This window comes from Lepisosteus platostomus, chromosome 3, assembly GCF_059453375.1.
Source record: "Lepisosteus platostomus isolate fLepPlt1 chromosome 3, fLepPlt1.hap1, whole genome shotgun sequence".
NCBI lineage: Eukaryota > Metazoa > Chordata > Actinopteri > Semionotiformes > Lepisosteidae > Lepisosteus > Lepisosteus platostomus.
The window spans coordinates 23606204-23622388 of NC_142613.1; the positions used below are offsets into that span (position 1 = coordinate 23606204).

At 39.5% G+C, this 16185-nt stretch overlaps 1 protein-coding gene across 6 annotated transcripts in view; it reads left to right on the forward strand.

Annotated features, from left to right (window-relative positions):
- Positions 1–327: 327 nt before the first annotated feature.
- The window catches only part of nhsl1b (NHS-like 1b), a 187729-nt gene continuing 171871 nt past the window's right edge, over positions 328–16185 (forward strand). For 5 of the 6 annotated variants that reach the window (XM_088625013.1, XM_088625015.1, XM_088625014.1 and 2 more), the window contains exon 1: positions 329–903. In XM_088625013.1, the coding sequence (XP_088481139.1) occupies positions 558–903 (346 nt within the window). In that variant the 5' untranslated portion in view covers positions 329–557. Of the gene's footprint in view, positions 904–16185 lie in introns of all 6 variants that reach the window. The other variant, XM_088625023.1, reaches the window with a different exon arrangement.

Here is a 16185-nt window from a genome sequence, read left to right on the forward strand (position 1 = left end):
TACCTTTCCTTCTTAATATGATTTAGATGTGTTTTGTTGTTTTCATCTGGCAATATAAAATGAAAAAACGATTAACAATGCTATGACTAGGACCTGCAACTTGTTAGACCGTGTTCTTTACTGGTTAAAGCAAGCAAGCGTTATATTCTCTTGTATCATGCAATATGACTGTGGTCCGCATGAAAATCCAGTCCGTATTTTTGTCCAGACAGAGCGCCGCTCCCGATAGGAAAACGCAGTAACTCCGTTCCAGGATTTTTCTCGGGCGCAGAAGCACAGACTCCGGTTCCACTACCCACAGGTGGTTGCGTGGTTTGCCGTGTTTTCCTTTTGATTCACAGCGCTTCACTTTTTGCTGGAGTTTGGTTTCCAGACTTCGCTGTTCAGCAGACTTCTGGTGATTCAACGCACACTGGCTAAATTTTGCATCTTCTGTGAAACATGGCGGGACGTATTGTGTGCACACTCTACAATGTATGACTCAATGCAACGTTTACGTGGACCTTAAGCATAAAGGTTAACTTTTCCGTATTCTCTTTCGTGGAGCCGGGTTAAAAATGCCTTTTCACCAGAGGACCGTGGAACCCCTGCGGCTGTGCAGGTTGAACGAGGAGGACTGCAAAATGAGATCACTGGGTGACCGCGGAGATGGGAGACTCGTCGGGATTGATGGTTACAAAGTTCAGAAGAAAGTCTTGTTCGCATCCCTGGAGGAGGTTTGCTGTCACGCGCTGACCAGTGTCCTCTGTCAACTTTCCGATTTATCGAAACATGCTAGCAATATATTTGGGGAGATAGAAGCAGAAGCCGGTCTCATAGCGCAGAAATCCACCCGAATACAACATCGACTGGAAACTTTACAAAGTGCGGTCCGTAAGCTTGACCACAAGAAAATTAAAGTCCGTAAGTTGACTTTTTTACTACTTTTTTAATGGAAATATTTTATTATTTGAATGTGTAGGCAATTGCTGGTCTTCTTTGGAGATCATTAAGGGATGTCTTGAAGTCAGTGCCGCGATCTGTATTGTGATTTTACTTCATCTTTTTGACCTGTGTTTTTGGGAAAACTTTTTGGCGTTTATTGGTGCTGAGTAAACTGGTTTTGTAAACAATAGATGAGTAATGATGTTTCTGCCACCTCGGGCATCGTTCAAATAAGGGAGAGAGCACCTTGCCTTTTTAAAGTCGTAAGCACTGTGGGCGTTGTTTACTATAGTATGCGTGTCACATTTTGTTTTATTGTAGAAGAGCAATACACAAACAACGTGTAGCCATTTCAATGAAACACCGGGAAGACGGGCAACTTAAAAGTTATGCTAATATAGTTTTTTTAAGGCACAAGACCTGTCAGACTTGATAGATCTCCAGTCCTCCACTGACCATCTGTGAGGGTCCATTCGCCCGGAGCGAGACTCCAAAAATACGTTATTTGGCATTGATTGGTTAATTTGAAAAACCTGCCACTTGAAATAAACTGCCAGCTGCGAAGTTACCGAAATTAATGTTATTCATTTCAGCTTTCGCTTTCTTCTTAGATATTGGAAATATTAGTGTATATATAAATATTTATGTGAGTGACATGATGGAAGCATGCATAGCCTGCTTTAAAATATTTGTGAAACTACTAAGTTAGCTGCGGTTACGTGTTACTTATAATTGTGGCAAAGACAATACAACTATTCTACTACCAAGAGGAGAAGTTAGAGCTCTAGACTTAAGGCTGGAAGGTTGCGGGTTCAGATCCTGGGTGCGGCACTGCTCTTAAACTCCACTCAGTCTGCTCCAGTAAAATGCCCGCCTGTAAAAATATAAGCCGTTTTGGAGGCGTCGGTCCGATAAAGGGTAATTATTCTGTGTTGCATGCGTGTCTGATTCATATTTACAGAACTATTAAAATAATTACCTTATTGTTTTTCCAGAAATTGTGTAAACTTTAAAATGCATGTTGGTCTGAAACCTAAGCATGAAAAAAAGTTTATGAATGTTGATTGCGATTATGACTATTTGAAGTGGGCCAAAATGTTGTTGTTTTTTCCCAAAACAGAGCGACACAGAATGTCCTAAATATTGCTTTATCGTATCCCACGGAGGCTTGTGATTTTTACGCTTGTAGACAAAAATTGATCACATAAAACGAGGAATATGAGATCCGAAAAAAAATAGAATTTCAGTTTTGACGTGTGATTATAATAGAGCTCAAATATCCCAGCGTTTCCAGTTCTAAAACAAACCAGAGGGATACTAGTCACCAGGGTCCCACATGTCAGATTGCAAAATGCTGCACAACTACACGGGGACTGCTCGGGGAATCCTGATCCCAGCTAATGGCACAGGATCCCAGAATCAAACCTGAGATGTTTGCGCTGTATGCCTCGCTTGCGCGATGAGGAAAGCAGACGTTTTTGACAGTTTCAAATGTATTGTTTCAGTCGTCGCCATACCTGTCTGCAAAAGCTGTGTGAATTCACTGTTTGAGGTTGTTGTATTGCACATTTTATGTCAGAAATCCATCATGTTGAGATCTCAAAATAGACATCTTTAGTTTTTCAAGTCTTAAATGTTTGTGTTGGCCTATCCCAAAAACGCGACGCGCCTCAACTTCGATTCTCCAGCTAGTCTCGAAGAATAATAGTTGTCGTTCTCGGTCCAATCCTTCAATGTCATTTAGAGCTTGTAGGTTATTAAAGAATTTTGTAATATAATAGAAATTAAACCCATCTGAAGCAAGCTATTTTGTGTCCTGAATATTCATTTAGTACCAGATTTCAGCTGACATAATAGTGTTCCTATTTGTTCTGAAGTTTTAAGGTCACTTACTCTTAAATAACACCTAGTGACTCACTAGGCTTTGCATTTATGCAAATATCCAGGAAGGAAAACGTCATTGTAATATTTACTTTTTTATTGATTCCAGGATGAATATTCTTGTCTTGTCTCAGCATTTCTGAACTGTCTGTCTTTGAGCGTTGTTGTGTCCTGTTCTTTGAAATGTTAGTAATTTTCTGTGAGTGTCTGAGAAACCAAGTCAGAAAGAATGTGTAAAAATTTCTTTTATGAAGTCAGATAAATCTTAAATTTGAATTGATTAGCCCAAGGCCACTTTAAGCCTTAATAACATCTCAACTGGGCCTAATTCCGAAGGAACCCCCTGCAAAAGTGCTTTTTTATTTACGTCAGCAAGCTCATTTTGTTATGCTACACAACATTTCCTTTTTACTTTTCCTCTGTGCTTTGTTTGTGGTGACATTTTCTTCCTTTGAGAGCTGAGCAGATGTTTTAGTGGGAGGAAATGGGAAGGACAGGATTTGGTAAAGAGTGAGGATTCAGCTGGTGTCTGTGCAAGAGCTCCTTTCAGTCGCCTGCTCTCGGAGCTTTCCCAAGAGAGCAGCTGGCGCGCGGCCCTGCCTGATTGTGAGCTGCTGCACGGCTGACAATAGCAGGCAGATCTGGCGGGCCTGGGAGCATATTATCTGTGTGTGGCTTTGCTCTGTCATACCATACAGCTGGCTTGTGCAGCCCACGTACTCTTACATTTGGACTGTTTCATTTCTGTGTAAAAGCAGGACATATTTACGCGGTTGTGTGTATCACCAGTAATGAAATAAAAGACCCCTTGACCTGCTATGGCCATTTTCATTCCTCTCAGTGATGAGCTATGAGAGGAAGTTGGCAACTGGGCAGAAGTTTATCAGTTTGTGTGTTTGCTTAGTGCTGTGGTCCCCAACCCCTGTTTTGGGGGGGACCGCCGTGCCGGCTGGTTTTTCTTTCCAGCTGATCTCTCACCTTCCTGCAGTGAGCTTCATTTTCCTTCTGCAGAGGTCCCATTTCAGACAGCACACCTGAACGAGGGCATCTCAGAAACCAAAGAGTTATTACCTGTTGCAAATGCCCTTTGACCTTGTAAGAGCTGAGAGTCAATTTGAAAAATATCCCCTCAAAAGTAAACAACTTAAGGAGCCTGTGGTTAAGAGCTGGGCTGGAGCTGAAGCCAGAAGTTTTGCCAGGATCAGGGCTGAGAAGCAGTGGCATAGTAGTCAGTGCTCAGTAAGGTGCTTGTTGAAAGACTGTAGGCTTGGTTGCCAAAGGTTTTTTTTGTTTTGTGCGGGTACGAGTTTGCTGCGAGTATTTGCCCTTAGTGTCATTATTACAATGTGGAATCCTTAAATCAGGGGCGTAACTCAACTCCACTCCTGGAGGGCCAGACCATTTCTGAGTAAAGAATGTTTATTCTGTCCGCCTGAGCCTTTAATTACCTAATTGAACTCATTATTGACTAAATTGAACAAGCTGAAGCCTTTCCTTGTTCTTACAAAATCAGAGGTTTAAAGATACTCATAAAACCTGCTGGACAGCAACCCCTGAGGGCCTGGAGTCGGGCACTCCCGCCTTAATATCTGAAGTTACTCTGTTTTTGCATCTATTTACATGTAGGTTGTGAAAGTGATGGAGTTATGTTTAATAAAGAGTCCTATCCTTTTCCCTTGCATTTCTTGTGATCAGAGCACCGTTGTGCAACCTCATCTGTGTGAAAGACTGCATTTGTGGTTCTGAACTAAACTTGTATGTTGACCCACCCCCAAACAAATGATTAGGCTATATAGAGATTAGAGATTTGATGTCTGAAATCTTTTGTAAATACTCTCATAGTATTCTTTGGAGTTCCTTTGTTTTTGACATCCTGGAGTGTATGGAATGGGGATGCAGTTTATGTCTGAGAGGCTGCAGATTTCCTGCCCCTGGAATAAAGGAGGACATGCAGAGGTTTTACTGTACAAATTGGGTACATTGGGCTCTTGCTTTTGTGAACTCACTAGGTAGCCAGTCTTCATTTCTGATTTGCCTTTCAATTGCAGTACACCTAAATATGTGGATAGTACTTCCGTTGGCGGGATTGATGGTGTTTACTAGAAATATTATAAAAGGGGATATCACACTTCCTTTTCAGGATCTACAGGAAGCATTAAATCATTTCAGACTTTAAATGGAGATAACATCAAAGCTTTTCATTGAGACCAAGGTGCAGTCGAGCATTCATCTAAGATTATGTGGTTTATTATGCAGGGGAAGAAGGTGTTGTGAAATGACACACAAGCACTGCAGTTGTCTCTAGCAGTGTAGTGATTCTCACTGCTGGTCTAAGTGCTCTTTAAAGGTTGTGCTCAAGGTCTGCGTGGGATTGTGTTTTCTTGGAAGGAGCTGAGATCCTGGCTTTGTTTAAGAGACAACTGAATGAGATACTTGGATCAGTTAGCCATTAACTACCACACTAGCTATTAACTACCAAATGAGTAAGCCAGAATGGCCTCCTCTCATTTATAACCTTTCTTATGTTCTTATGAGCTAGCGTGGCACTGACTGAGGTAATGCTGTGATTGAGAATTAAAGCTGAAGAGCATTTTCTTGTTTTCTTTTTGAATAAAGTTGTGTGCTTTCATTGTGTGTGTTAAGAGATTGTAGGAAGAAACGAATAAAAATCTGATTCACCTATAGAGAGTGGAAAGGCAGCTTGCCACAGGCAGTGTTCTGGTATTAGTTTTTGCTCCTACACAAAGTTTTTATATAGAAGAATTATTTATCTCACATGATTGAAATTACCTTATAATTGATTGAAGGGTAGATCAATGCATAAACCACATTCTCTCAAATTATTTGTAACCTTTCTGACTAAGATCAATCCAAGAAATCAAATTCATGTTACTCTAGTGAATACGTTGCTGGCAAGTTGAATATATTTTCCTGCTACGATTTGCAGAACTCTTTACTGTACTAGAGTGTGGATTGAGGATTTACAGTTCATTAAAAGTTAAATAAATTGAGCTATTTCTTTCCTCTCTGCAGATATAAAGGCTATAATGTTTATATTGGGCTTAAACACAAAAGTTTCATGCAGTAATGAAACTTTTTACTTAACAGAGCACAACAAAATGGACTAATGTGTGCATTTGCAGGCAGTACTTATATATGCATTTGCAGGCAGTTTAGTAGAAATGTTTTTCTAATTTCTAATATTTGTGTGACTGACTGGGTGTGAGGTTCTATCATGTTTCATTTTTTAATAAAAATTCTCTTTTAACATTATGGCAGTCCGACAAAGTTTGAGCATCTTAACGCTGCTAATGAGCAGTACTGCTGGATGGATGGATAACGTTTATTATCTGTTGATCGATAGGGTGATGAATTTAAACTTTCTAAATGTGCTGTGAAAAGTCTGTAATTGATGCCTGGCTCTGTACTTACAAATTGCTTAAGTGAAGTTGTCACAGGTCACCACATTCTAATAAGTACTCCACAGGCAATACGTTTTTGACTTGAGTAAGAGGAATTTCTTTTCAGCACTATGACATTCATATCGTCTGGGCGAGAGGCCTCATTATGTTGGGGGCAAAACTGGAAAGTCCAGTGTATGAGTGTAAATAGCAGTTTTCAGGTTGTTTGAAAGTGTCTTCCCACCTTAAATGGAATTCTTCCATCGGCCTCACAAAAGACGATGTTGGTCTAAGTCAACGTTTTTCAATTTTTTCCACCTCACACTTACATAAATATAAGATATTTTGTGGTGCGCCGCCCCTGTGTCCAGAAACCCGTACATGTAGCAGGCATAAACACATTATTAATATTATAAACAGAACTTATTTAATTGTTGGATCGTAACCTTGAAATTGGTCTCAATGTGTATAGGAACAAGGAAAGGTTTATTCCATACTGAAAAGAGAAGAAAAGAAAAAATGTTTTCTTCGGCTGTGGAGCCTTCTTCGGGTGTGAAATTTGGGGTCACAACGGAAAAAGGCTCCACAGCCAGCCAGAACGCTGTGTTTCTTTTCTTCTCTTTTCAGCATGGAATAAACTTTAACTTGCTCCTTTGCAGCCTATGCATGCTGACGCAGCTACCTACGTGAACTACTCAATGTGTATAGTCATGCTTATTCTGGCAGGAATTGATGACCGTGTTGTTCTGAGTTTTTGCTCAGCTGCTTACAGACATTTTTTTTGTTTTTATGTTCACCAATGGCGCAATGGTTACCATTGCTGCCTCACAGCACTGGAGCCCTGGGATCAATTCCTGGGGTGCTATCTGTGTGAAGTTAGCATGTTCTTCCCATGTTCATGGGGGTTTTCTTTGGGTGCTGTGCTTTCCTCCCACCATCCAAAGACATACTGAGAGGTTGGTTGACTTCTGGAAAAATTTGTCCCTGGTGTGATTGTGTCTGTGTTTGTACCTTTCTACCCTGATATGGACTGGTGTTCCAGGATGTACACCGTCTTGCACCTGATGCCTGCTGGGATAGACTCTGGCTCCCCCACAACCCGGCATTTAATGATGGGGCTCGAAGACGGATGGATGTCCATCAGTCTTGAAAAACAGAACTTGCACAACATATGATTCCCACATGTCCTGTCTTGGAGCCTAGCCTCTGTCTTATGTGTATGCATCAAATGTGCAGCATGACACCTAGATTAATATATAAACACTGTCCAAGTGTATTCATTTTTTAATATTTTTTATACAGGATCCTTCCAAACTTGCAAGGTACAGTATACACGTTAATGTCTGAAAGCACAGTGGTTAAGAAATGCTGCTGTCATAAGAAAAGTTTAAGGAACAGGACTTGACTTACACAGCAGCTTTTTTCACTTGGGCTTCCATTAGCTGAGGATCCCTGAGACTGTGCAGATGAAGCAGCAAAGCAAAATTATTTCATGTCGTATGTCTAGAGACATTAAAGAGCACAGCATATGACTATTGCAACCAATACCATTTATTAGGTTTTTAATGCCTCTCAGATTATGCATTTATCTTGTCTGCCTTGGAGCTATTCAAATGTTTCTCATGGTAATGAAAGAGCCTTAGATAACAGAGCATCTGATATTAGCCTAAAGAATATCCCACCGCTGTGTAATAGGAGACTTATATATTTCCATGAAAACAGCATGCTTTTGGGAAGTAGTGGCTGGTTAGTAATCCATTTTTTTGGGGTTCAAGTGCTTTTTGCTTCTAATTCTTTATTGTGTGTGCAGTATGTGTTGGGAGCACACTCCTCCAGAGCTTAAAAACAGAGCTGAGACACCAGAAGTGGCTGGCCTGAGAGGAAGAGTGTCATCTTCCAACACCTCTTGTTCCAGACAGAACTGGGATCAAACCAGGAGGGTGGAGTCCTGCTGCAGTAATGACAGTGACACCTTGGTTGGATGAGATTATAATAAGAGTGCTGAGGGACGCTCTGTGTGGGTTTCGTGGGGCTCGGAAGAACTGTTTTATTTTGCAATTAAGTACGTGCTACATGTAATGAGCTGTAAGGAGCTACAGAGCACCATGGGATATCTTTTCTGAAGTGTGAGAAGCACAGGGTGGACTTGAAATGCTGGGGGAGCTTAGTTTTCTTGCCGGGTGCTGCGGTAATGTAGTCTGTTAATAATGGAATGAATGGAAAAATTGTAATTTTCCAGTTCATTAAAAAAACATGAGTAGAACATTATTAAAGATTAGATCCTGATTGTAATTCAGACCTTTCCTTTCAGTTGAGAATCCAATTCTGTCCACACACTGACAGAATACTTATGCAGAAAGTTTTCTGGTTTGCTACGGTGGTGAACGTCTCCTTAATCACTGTATTTATCTCTTTACCTGTGATTCAAAATGTAAAAATTAAAGTGGTTTTAAAAATTCGCCATCTTAAAATAATCTCTATTAAGCAATACCTGATGTATTAAAATGTGTGCTATTATGTCTTAAGCCCAGCTGTGATAGTAGTAATACAGTATGTCTGTGTAATAGCTTTTCATAAGTTATGAAATTTTCTTCTGGCTTACTGTAGATGAGCTGTTTTTTCTGGAGAAATAAAAACAAGAGAAACAATTAAAAGTAAGCTTAATGAATTATAGAAATTTAAAGAAATAGATTAAACACAGTAATAAGTGCAACACTTTTATACAAAATTGTAGCAAGACCTTTTACAACCTTCTTCTCAAGACAGCAGGACAACTCACAACATTTGTAATGGTACCAACTCCAGCAGGAGGTTGATACCTTCGACTAAGGCACTGACTCCTTGAACTTTAAACATTCAGAAGGCTAGGGGTGCTGATCCTGGTGTCTTGGTTAAAGTCCATTGTGGTCTTGTACTATTGGACTTCCATAATTTTCCCCTTAATTCAGTTGGTGAAGTAATTTCTCACTTTCTACATAACACCGCAGTGCTGGTTTATAATGGCTGCTACATGTCCTCTAGCTGGGTGCTACACATCAGTGGTGAATAAAGTGGGTCCCCTTCTGTATATAAAGCACTTTGGGATCCTTGGGTTGCAAAACACTGCACACATAGCAAGCAATTATTAGTAATTTTATTTTTTGAAGCAAAACCCGTGGCTTACAAGGTAGAGACAGAATATTTTGTTTTTGTTCTATTTCCCTGGCTTATGGAAATTGTTACCTATCCCTTTTACTGAATTCCAGTGAAATGCCTTCAGGTTCCAAAGAAAATAAAGTTTGCTTGTAATACTTGCTGGGCAGTGTGCTGAGTCTAATGTAAGGTGAGTGCAGAGCAGGAAAGGCTTAAGTGGTTACATGTGTTCTCTCTCTACCCAGTGCACAACAAGAAAAGAGCCTCTGCGTATTAACTCATGGATGCTGGTTGTATTCCAAGTCATCTTTGCTGCTGCCACTGCTGAGCGCTAGATAGTCCTGAGACCACCAGTTTGAATTGTCATTAGGTGACAGCGATTGGGATTCCTCATTTGCCTGCGAGTTGATGGGTGAACACCCCTAGGATTGTGTGGGTTGAGACCACCTGAACCACACTGACCCCTGCGGTTTTACCAGGCCTTTTTTGGCGAGAATTATCAGTCATCCATCAGTTACTGCATTCTGCTACGTGTGCAGTGGGCCTGGTACAACAACATGGTGCATGGCTTGAAGATGAGCACCCATGGCATGTTCTCCCATGCTGGTACAACCCATTTAATTAGCCACTGGCAGTTGTGGAGGTGAAAAAAGTAAAATAATTGGTGATTCCCAAATACAAAAGAGAGATGTGTGTTTAGCATAAACTATTTTCACTAATGTTTTCTGATGGCCTAAACTTTGGTTTATGTTTTATTCTCTCAGTAAATCAAATAATCAGGCCACATTAATGTAAAATATTGTGGCAGCAAATTGTGTTTGTGTTTAAAAATGTTTAAAGTCTTCTGCTGACTTGTCTATGGATGATGAGCAGGGATTCTGGGGATGAAGTGCATATTAGTCATTTTTTCTCTGCTCTTATCACTGACACATTCATATCTTGAGGAGTTTTATTACTGTTTACTCTTTTCAAATATTAAATACCTAAAGAAAGTTCATTTACTTCGTAAGCCTTAGTGCTCTTGAGAGATGTTTTGTATATGTGATTGAAAATGAAATTCAAGCGTTGCCTTTGAAAGAAAGAACGTGGATGATATTTTTGAAGAGGGGTTTCAGAATCCCTGAAACCAGAAAAAAACATTGGGTTCGTTTTAGAAAGGGGCTTATACAATGATGCTGTTCACAATTAATCACTGATGTTCACTCCTAGTTGGTGTGTATTATAAGTTTCCAGCAGAACCTGGTGCACTGTGGTCTCCCAGGGCCAGGAACACATATCACTGCCCTAAAACTGTAATATTTATAATAATTAATAGTAAACACTGTATGTACTGTAAGATTCATCTATCATTTGAATTCAGTCATAATGGCAAAGACAAAAAATAGCACTTTTTCATTCAAATAAAAGCAGTTTTCCCTAGTTCTACTCCTAGGGCACCCCCTAAAGTTGCTTTCGCACTGGATATATGTGAATGACTCAAGGTGACTGTAGAATTGTGCCAATGTAGCTGTGTTGGGAAATAGTCCCTTGACAAATATGGAATCCATTTAATCACATGCCTGGAATGAAACTGACCATTTCAAAGGTAGGTTAAACATGCCTTTCACACTCCTCAAATCAATCTCACACCCCAATGTTGGAGGACAAAAGAAAACATTTGATTGGATTAAATTTATTGTATACATTTGAATTTTAATTTTTTGACTGCATAGTTGGTTAGCTTGATCCATACTACCACAACCCTTTGCATAAAGAACTGCGTCCTCTTCTTGGTTGTAAATGCACTTTCATATAGTTTACATGTTTGTCTTTCACCATTTATTCTGAAGAAGTCCACAGGGTTTACTTTAATCAGGTTCCCTTATAGTTTTCTCTGTTCTCAGCAGCATCTGTTTGTTTCGTGATGTGGTGACCAGAATTATACAAAGTATTCAAAAGGAAGTCTTGTTAAGAACATTGTACAAACTTAACAAAGCCTTGTCTTAAATTGTACTCTTTTAACTATGTACTAACATTTGGTTTGCCCTTTTTATTGCTTCTTTACAATTTATTAGCAATGGTTTGGTCTATTTCTGAGTCACATGTGGTATGGGCTGGGCATTTTGTGACTTCGCTTGCATGTTTCTGTCAAATGTGAAGGCACCTTAATTCCCCATGGTTTTCTGTTTGCCACAACCCAGTTTTTCACTTGTGTGTTATTGCTGTTCACAGTCCAAACAGTTTTACTGCATAGAAGACATTCAAGTAAATGAGATATGAAAATGTTCATATCTTTTGGTGCAGTTTTTGAAATAAATGATCAGGTGAAGGCTGACCGAAAAACTTTGACTTTTAGGAGTTTCCCCAAGACTTGTACTAAATTGTACATGTTGATCACAATCAAACACCAACTTTTTTATTTACATATATATTTTGCAAATTGCATAAGTAAAATAATGTGACAAATAATGTAAAGGAAAAGATAATCTGTTACAAAGAGTATCACTCTTGTTCCCTAAAGCTACTGTGATAATGATTTATTTCATTTGTCTGAGTTATTTTAGTGATGCATTTCTCCTGAGTCATAATCTGGAGAGCTGCTAGCTCTGTCAGGACATACCTTTTTTAAATGAGATATCTAAACTGGGAGGTTGTCAGGAAACCTCCTGTTTGGATTTGGATAGTTCTTGCCTGCTGAGCATGAAAAACCAGATGCCTTCATATAGTTCAGGAGGTCACTGATGCACAGTTTGGCTTGACGTCTGGTTTTCGAAGCTCTTTATCATTTTAAAGGGGAATTGCAGGTATGGTGTACCGCCAGATTTGCCTCTTCCCCTGAAAGGATGTGACTGCACTGTCCGGTAAAGCATGGGCATGAGTGGTACTCTTTCTTATGCTGTGTTAATTGTAATGCCATCTTAGCTGTCCTTCTGTAATAGTAGAACAAGTCTTCAACTTTTTACATACAGTTCTGAGTTGAACTACAATGGTTAATTAATGTTAAGTTTACCTTGTGATGGATATCAATGGGGAATATTTCTGGATAGTTATGTATACCTTTAGGTAAAGCAGATTGGTGCCTTAGTTCACAATTTGCCTACTTTGATTATTTCTGAAATTAATTTGTCGCTAGCAATAATAAACAATAATTATACTGAGCATCTAAAGAAACATAATTTGTAACTACATCATATTTGATTTACATTTTTAGTATACTGACATTTTAATGAATTGATATAATTAAATGATTATACTGTCTAACATTTGTAATCAACAGGGGGAGTACTGCTTCTTTGCCCCAGGTTTCAGATCTTGTCTTGATGTAGCCCCATTCTTCTCATGCAGCTTGGACAAGCATGTGTCTGTTTACTTGTCTCTGGCCCTAAATGCCACGTTGTCCAGGTTAATTCCATAAATGTTCAATTGTGCTCATGTTTAATGAATAGGGTACCCACAGGATAAGGCTACATTCTTATCTGTCAAGAAAGCCATTGTTACACAAGCAGCGTGGTTTAATGGGCTGTCCTTCTGAAATATTGTCATGCTAAGGTGATTATACAGGAAAGGCAGCAAGTGAGGTATTAGGTCTTGATCAGTTTAGCACAGTGTAGCCAGACTGCAATCAATCACTAAAGGATGAGTTTTGTAGTGGCTAGACACTCCTGCCCAGACTATTAATCTTGAACCTCCTATTGATTTGTCTCTTATAGATGTTGTAGACAATTAATGTATTGTTCTGCATATCTATGCTCTATTCTTTCTGAGATCTATCAGGTTGATGTACACAAATTCTTGATTCATTGTTAAATAGGAGCTGGCTTGGCACCTGATACAACATGGAGCTTCCTTCAACATACCAGTAACATGTAGGCTTTGCTCTCATTTGCTCTCATATTGGTTCTTTTCTGTATTTCTTTCTTGATTTTCACAAGGCTTGATATCCATACAGCTATTTTCATCCAATTCAGGGTCGCAGTGGAGGGTTGCCTATCCCGGCAAGCAACAAGTGTGCAAGGCAGGGTACACCCTGGGTGGAATACCAGTGTATTGCAGAGAACAGGCTTGACATTCAGCATGTTAACTGACCTCATCACTGTGCCCAATCATCACTTTGCACTATTGAAGTGATTTGGTACTTATGCAACAGTCAAGGTTACTTGAGTCTATCACAGTCAGTGGTGAATGATCAATTCATCAAAAGAATGCCAAAAAATTTGAAGAATATTCATAATCTGTATTCTTATTTTTATTGAAATATTCAAGCCTAAGGAGTTGATGTGTTTGATGCTCAGGATATTGTAGCATGAGATTATAAAAGAACCAAACTTTAAAGCCCCTAGCTATCTCCAAATGAACTGAGACCTCAAGTGCAGGTTTTAACTGTTCACAGATGAGAATGAACTCTGCTGTGAATGCTCCTCTGCCTGCTGCTTAAGTCCCATCTCTGGGGCGACATCCGGAGACCACCAGTTTACCCCTGTCCTATCTGGAACAGATACCATCTTTCAGTTCCAGAGTCAGGCACTCCAGTCCCAGGATGACCCCCTGCCAAATGCCCAGAGGAAAAACTTCAGGAGCAGTGGCTGTCTGAACCGCCTACCTCTATAATATGAAGTGTTTAGTTCCTCCTTCCTAAAGATGGTAATAAGTTAACTCAGCTAGATATCTTTGCAACCTACCATTTCAATTTCATCAGAGCATTTCATCACTTTGTATTGTATCTCTGTGGAACCCACATGAGGTAGTCTGGCAGTGCTTCACAGGATGTCACTAAAGAGACTCTAACCCTTGTAAATATACAGTATCTGTGGGACAAGTGAAATTCTGGAGCTGGGATAAGCCTGTTCTCACAGTGTTGTGTGTTTTGTTTTTCAGTTTTTGTACCATAACGGAGGTGCTCTGAGGCTAAGAAGGGGTCCTGAAGTCTGTAGAGTACATGAGGGAGACTCGGCACCAATCATGAGCCACTTATGTACATGTTCAGTAATGACTGGAAAGGCTGCTGGAAAACTTTTCACCAATAAAGGTAGCAAAAGCTAGCTCTGTGTGGAAGCCAGGATGTCTGCAGGATCTCTGTCTGAGTGGTGTGTAAAGACCAGCCATAGAGACCAGCCACAGATATCTGGTTGTGGCTCTCAGTGTATCGGTTTGTCTCTTTGCCTTGGAGGGCTGCAGGTTTTTCCTCGGTTCATTGAGGTCAGTCCTGAGGGTTAATGAGGAATGGAATCCAGTAACACTCAGCTGTTTTGGACAGGGATGTGAATTATGCTTGCTGAGTTTAGAGTCACTTGTGTGCTGATTTAGGTGCAGTTAATAATATGCTTTAAGTGCTACTTCAATTAGTATAACAAATTCATGTTCTTGTGAAATCTTTTTCATATCAATGATATCAGGCATTAATGTGTCCAAATTATACTCCATGTAGTTTGTAGATAAATTGACTGTTAGAGTCAATTTTTAATATTCGGCTTGGTCATCCTAATTGCTACCCTGTTGGTTACAGGGATCTGAACTATAGTGGACCTTTTCTTTTGACTTGTTAAATCTCACCAGTAATTATAGGAATCCTAATAGTTTTGCATTTGGTTTCATTGACTGGAACAAGTCTTTTCTAAAGCAGCACATGAAGGAAACAACCTTTTCAAGATTATGTAGTACTCTTTCAACATTCAGTGCAGACAGAATTAATGACATTATTATGTCTTTCCACCAAGTAACTGCATTTGTGTTTGGAGCAGTTTCTTCAAAAGTGAGGATCTGGAGGGATTCCAACTCCTCTGAATCTTTGACTTAATAAAGCAAGGACTTTCCATTTGCTCCCTGGTTTGTGGAAGATATTTAATGTAAAGATTGAGGGATGTAATGAGGGCATTGGAATTGGTGTAGCCAGCATCTTGATCCTTTTTACAAATTTACAGAATAATTTTTTGACTTGTGTTCACATCAGAAAGTGATGACAGTATTCAGTAAAGTGATAAGATGCACTGCCCACGTTTGTGCTGATCTGCAAGTAAATAGCAAATATTGCATTTCACCCTTTGTCAGCTGGGGCTGTACTGGAATCTGGAGTCAGATTGCTGCCTGAAAAACACTGCTGATAAGGAGAAGCATAATGTATAGCTAAGTGATTTGGAAAAGAAAGGCTTTATTGCACTTGTATTGTATTACAGCACATTGAGTGTAAGCATCCAAAGAACTGGGACCCACAGAAGAAAGTAAAGAGCACTCTAAGGCTGCTGTATGAGTTTTTCAGGTTAAGATCTAGTAGATTCTAGTTCAACCAGGTTATTTAAAGTATAAATATTGCAATGTGTTTACATGAGCAAACTAGTGTGCTGACAGCAAGGATTTTTAGAAGGTGGCTGGGAATCATGATGACATAAAGGAATTTTCAGTTTTTCTTTCAAACAGGACTTTAGAAATAATAATGATATGATGACGATAACTACTTTGGTGGTGGTTTAGAGCAGTTTTCATTTTCTATTCAATTTAGCTGTGATACTCTTTGTGCAGTTTTTGACTTGTAACATAATCTTTACTAGAGGCCAGGGCTAGTTAAATTTAGCCCATTGTCTGTTTCACAAAGCCCTCTTGAATGTAGCAGAATGTCTTGTCTGACTTTGGGTGAAGGTAAGCATTTGAATAGAGATTTCCTATTTCATTTGTTCAGTTAAACTCAAGCATTCAGCAATCTTTAATAACATTACTTATTGTATTCCAGCTCCTCTAACTCATGTGCTCTTAGAGCTCACCCATATGCAAAGTTCAGCAGATTGAGATTCATATCATCCTCACAATGGTCTTAGCGTACAAGCATGGCACTTCATTTGGGTATGAAGTTATGATCAAGTTACATACTGAACTTAAC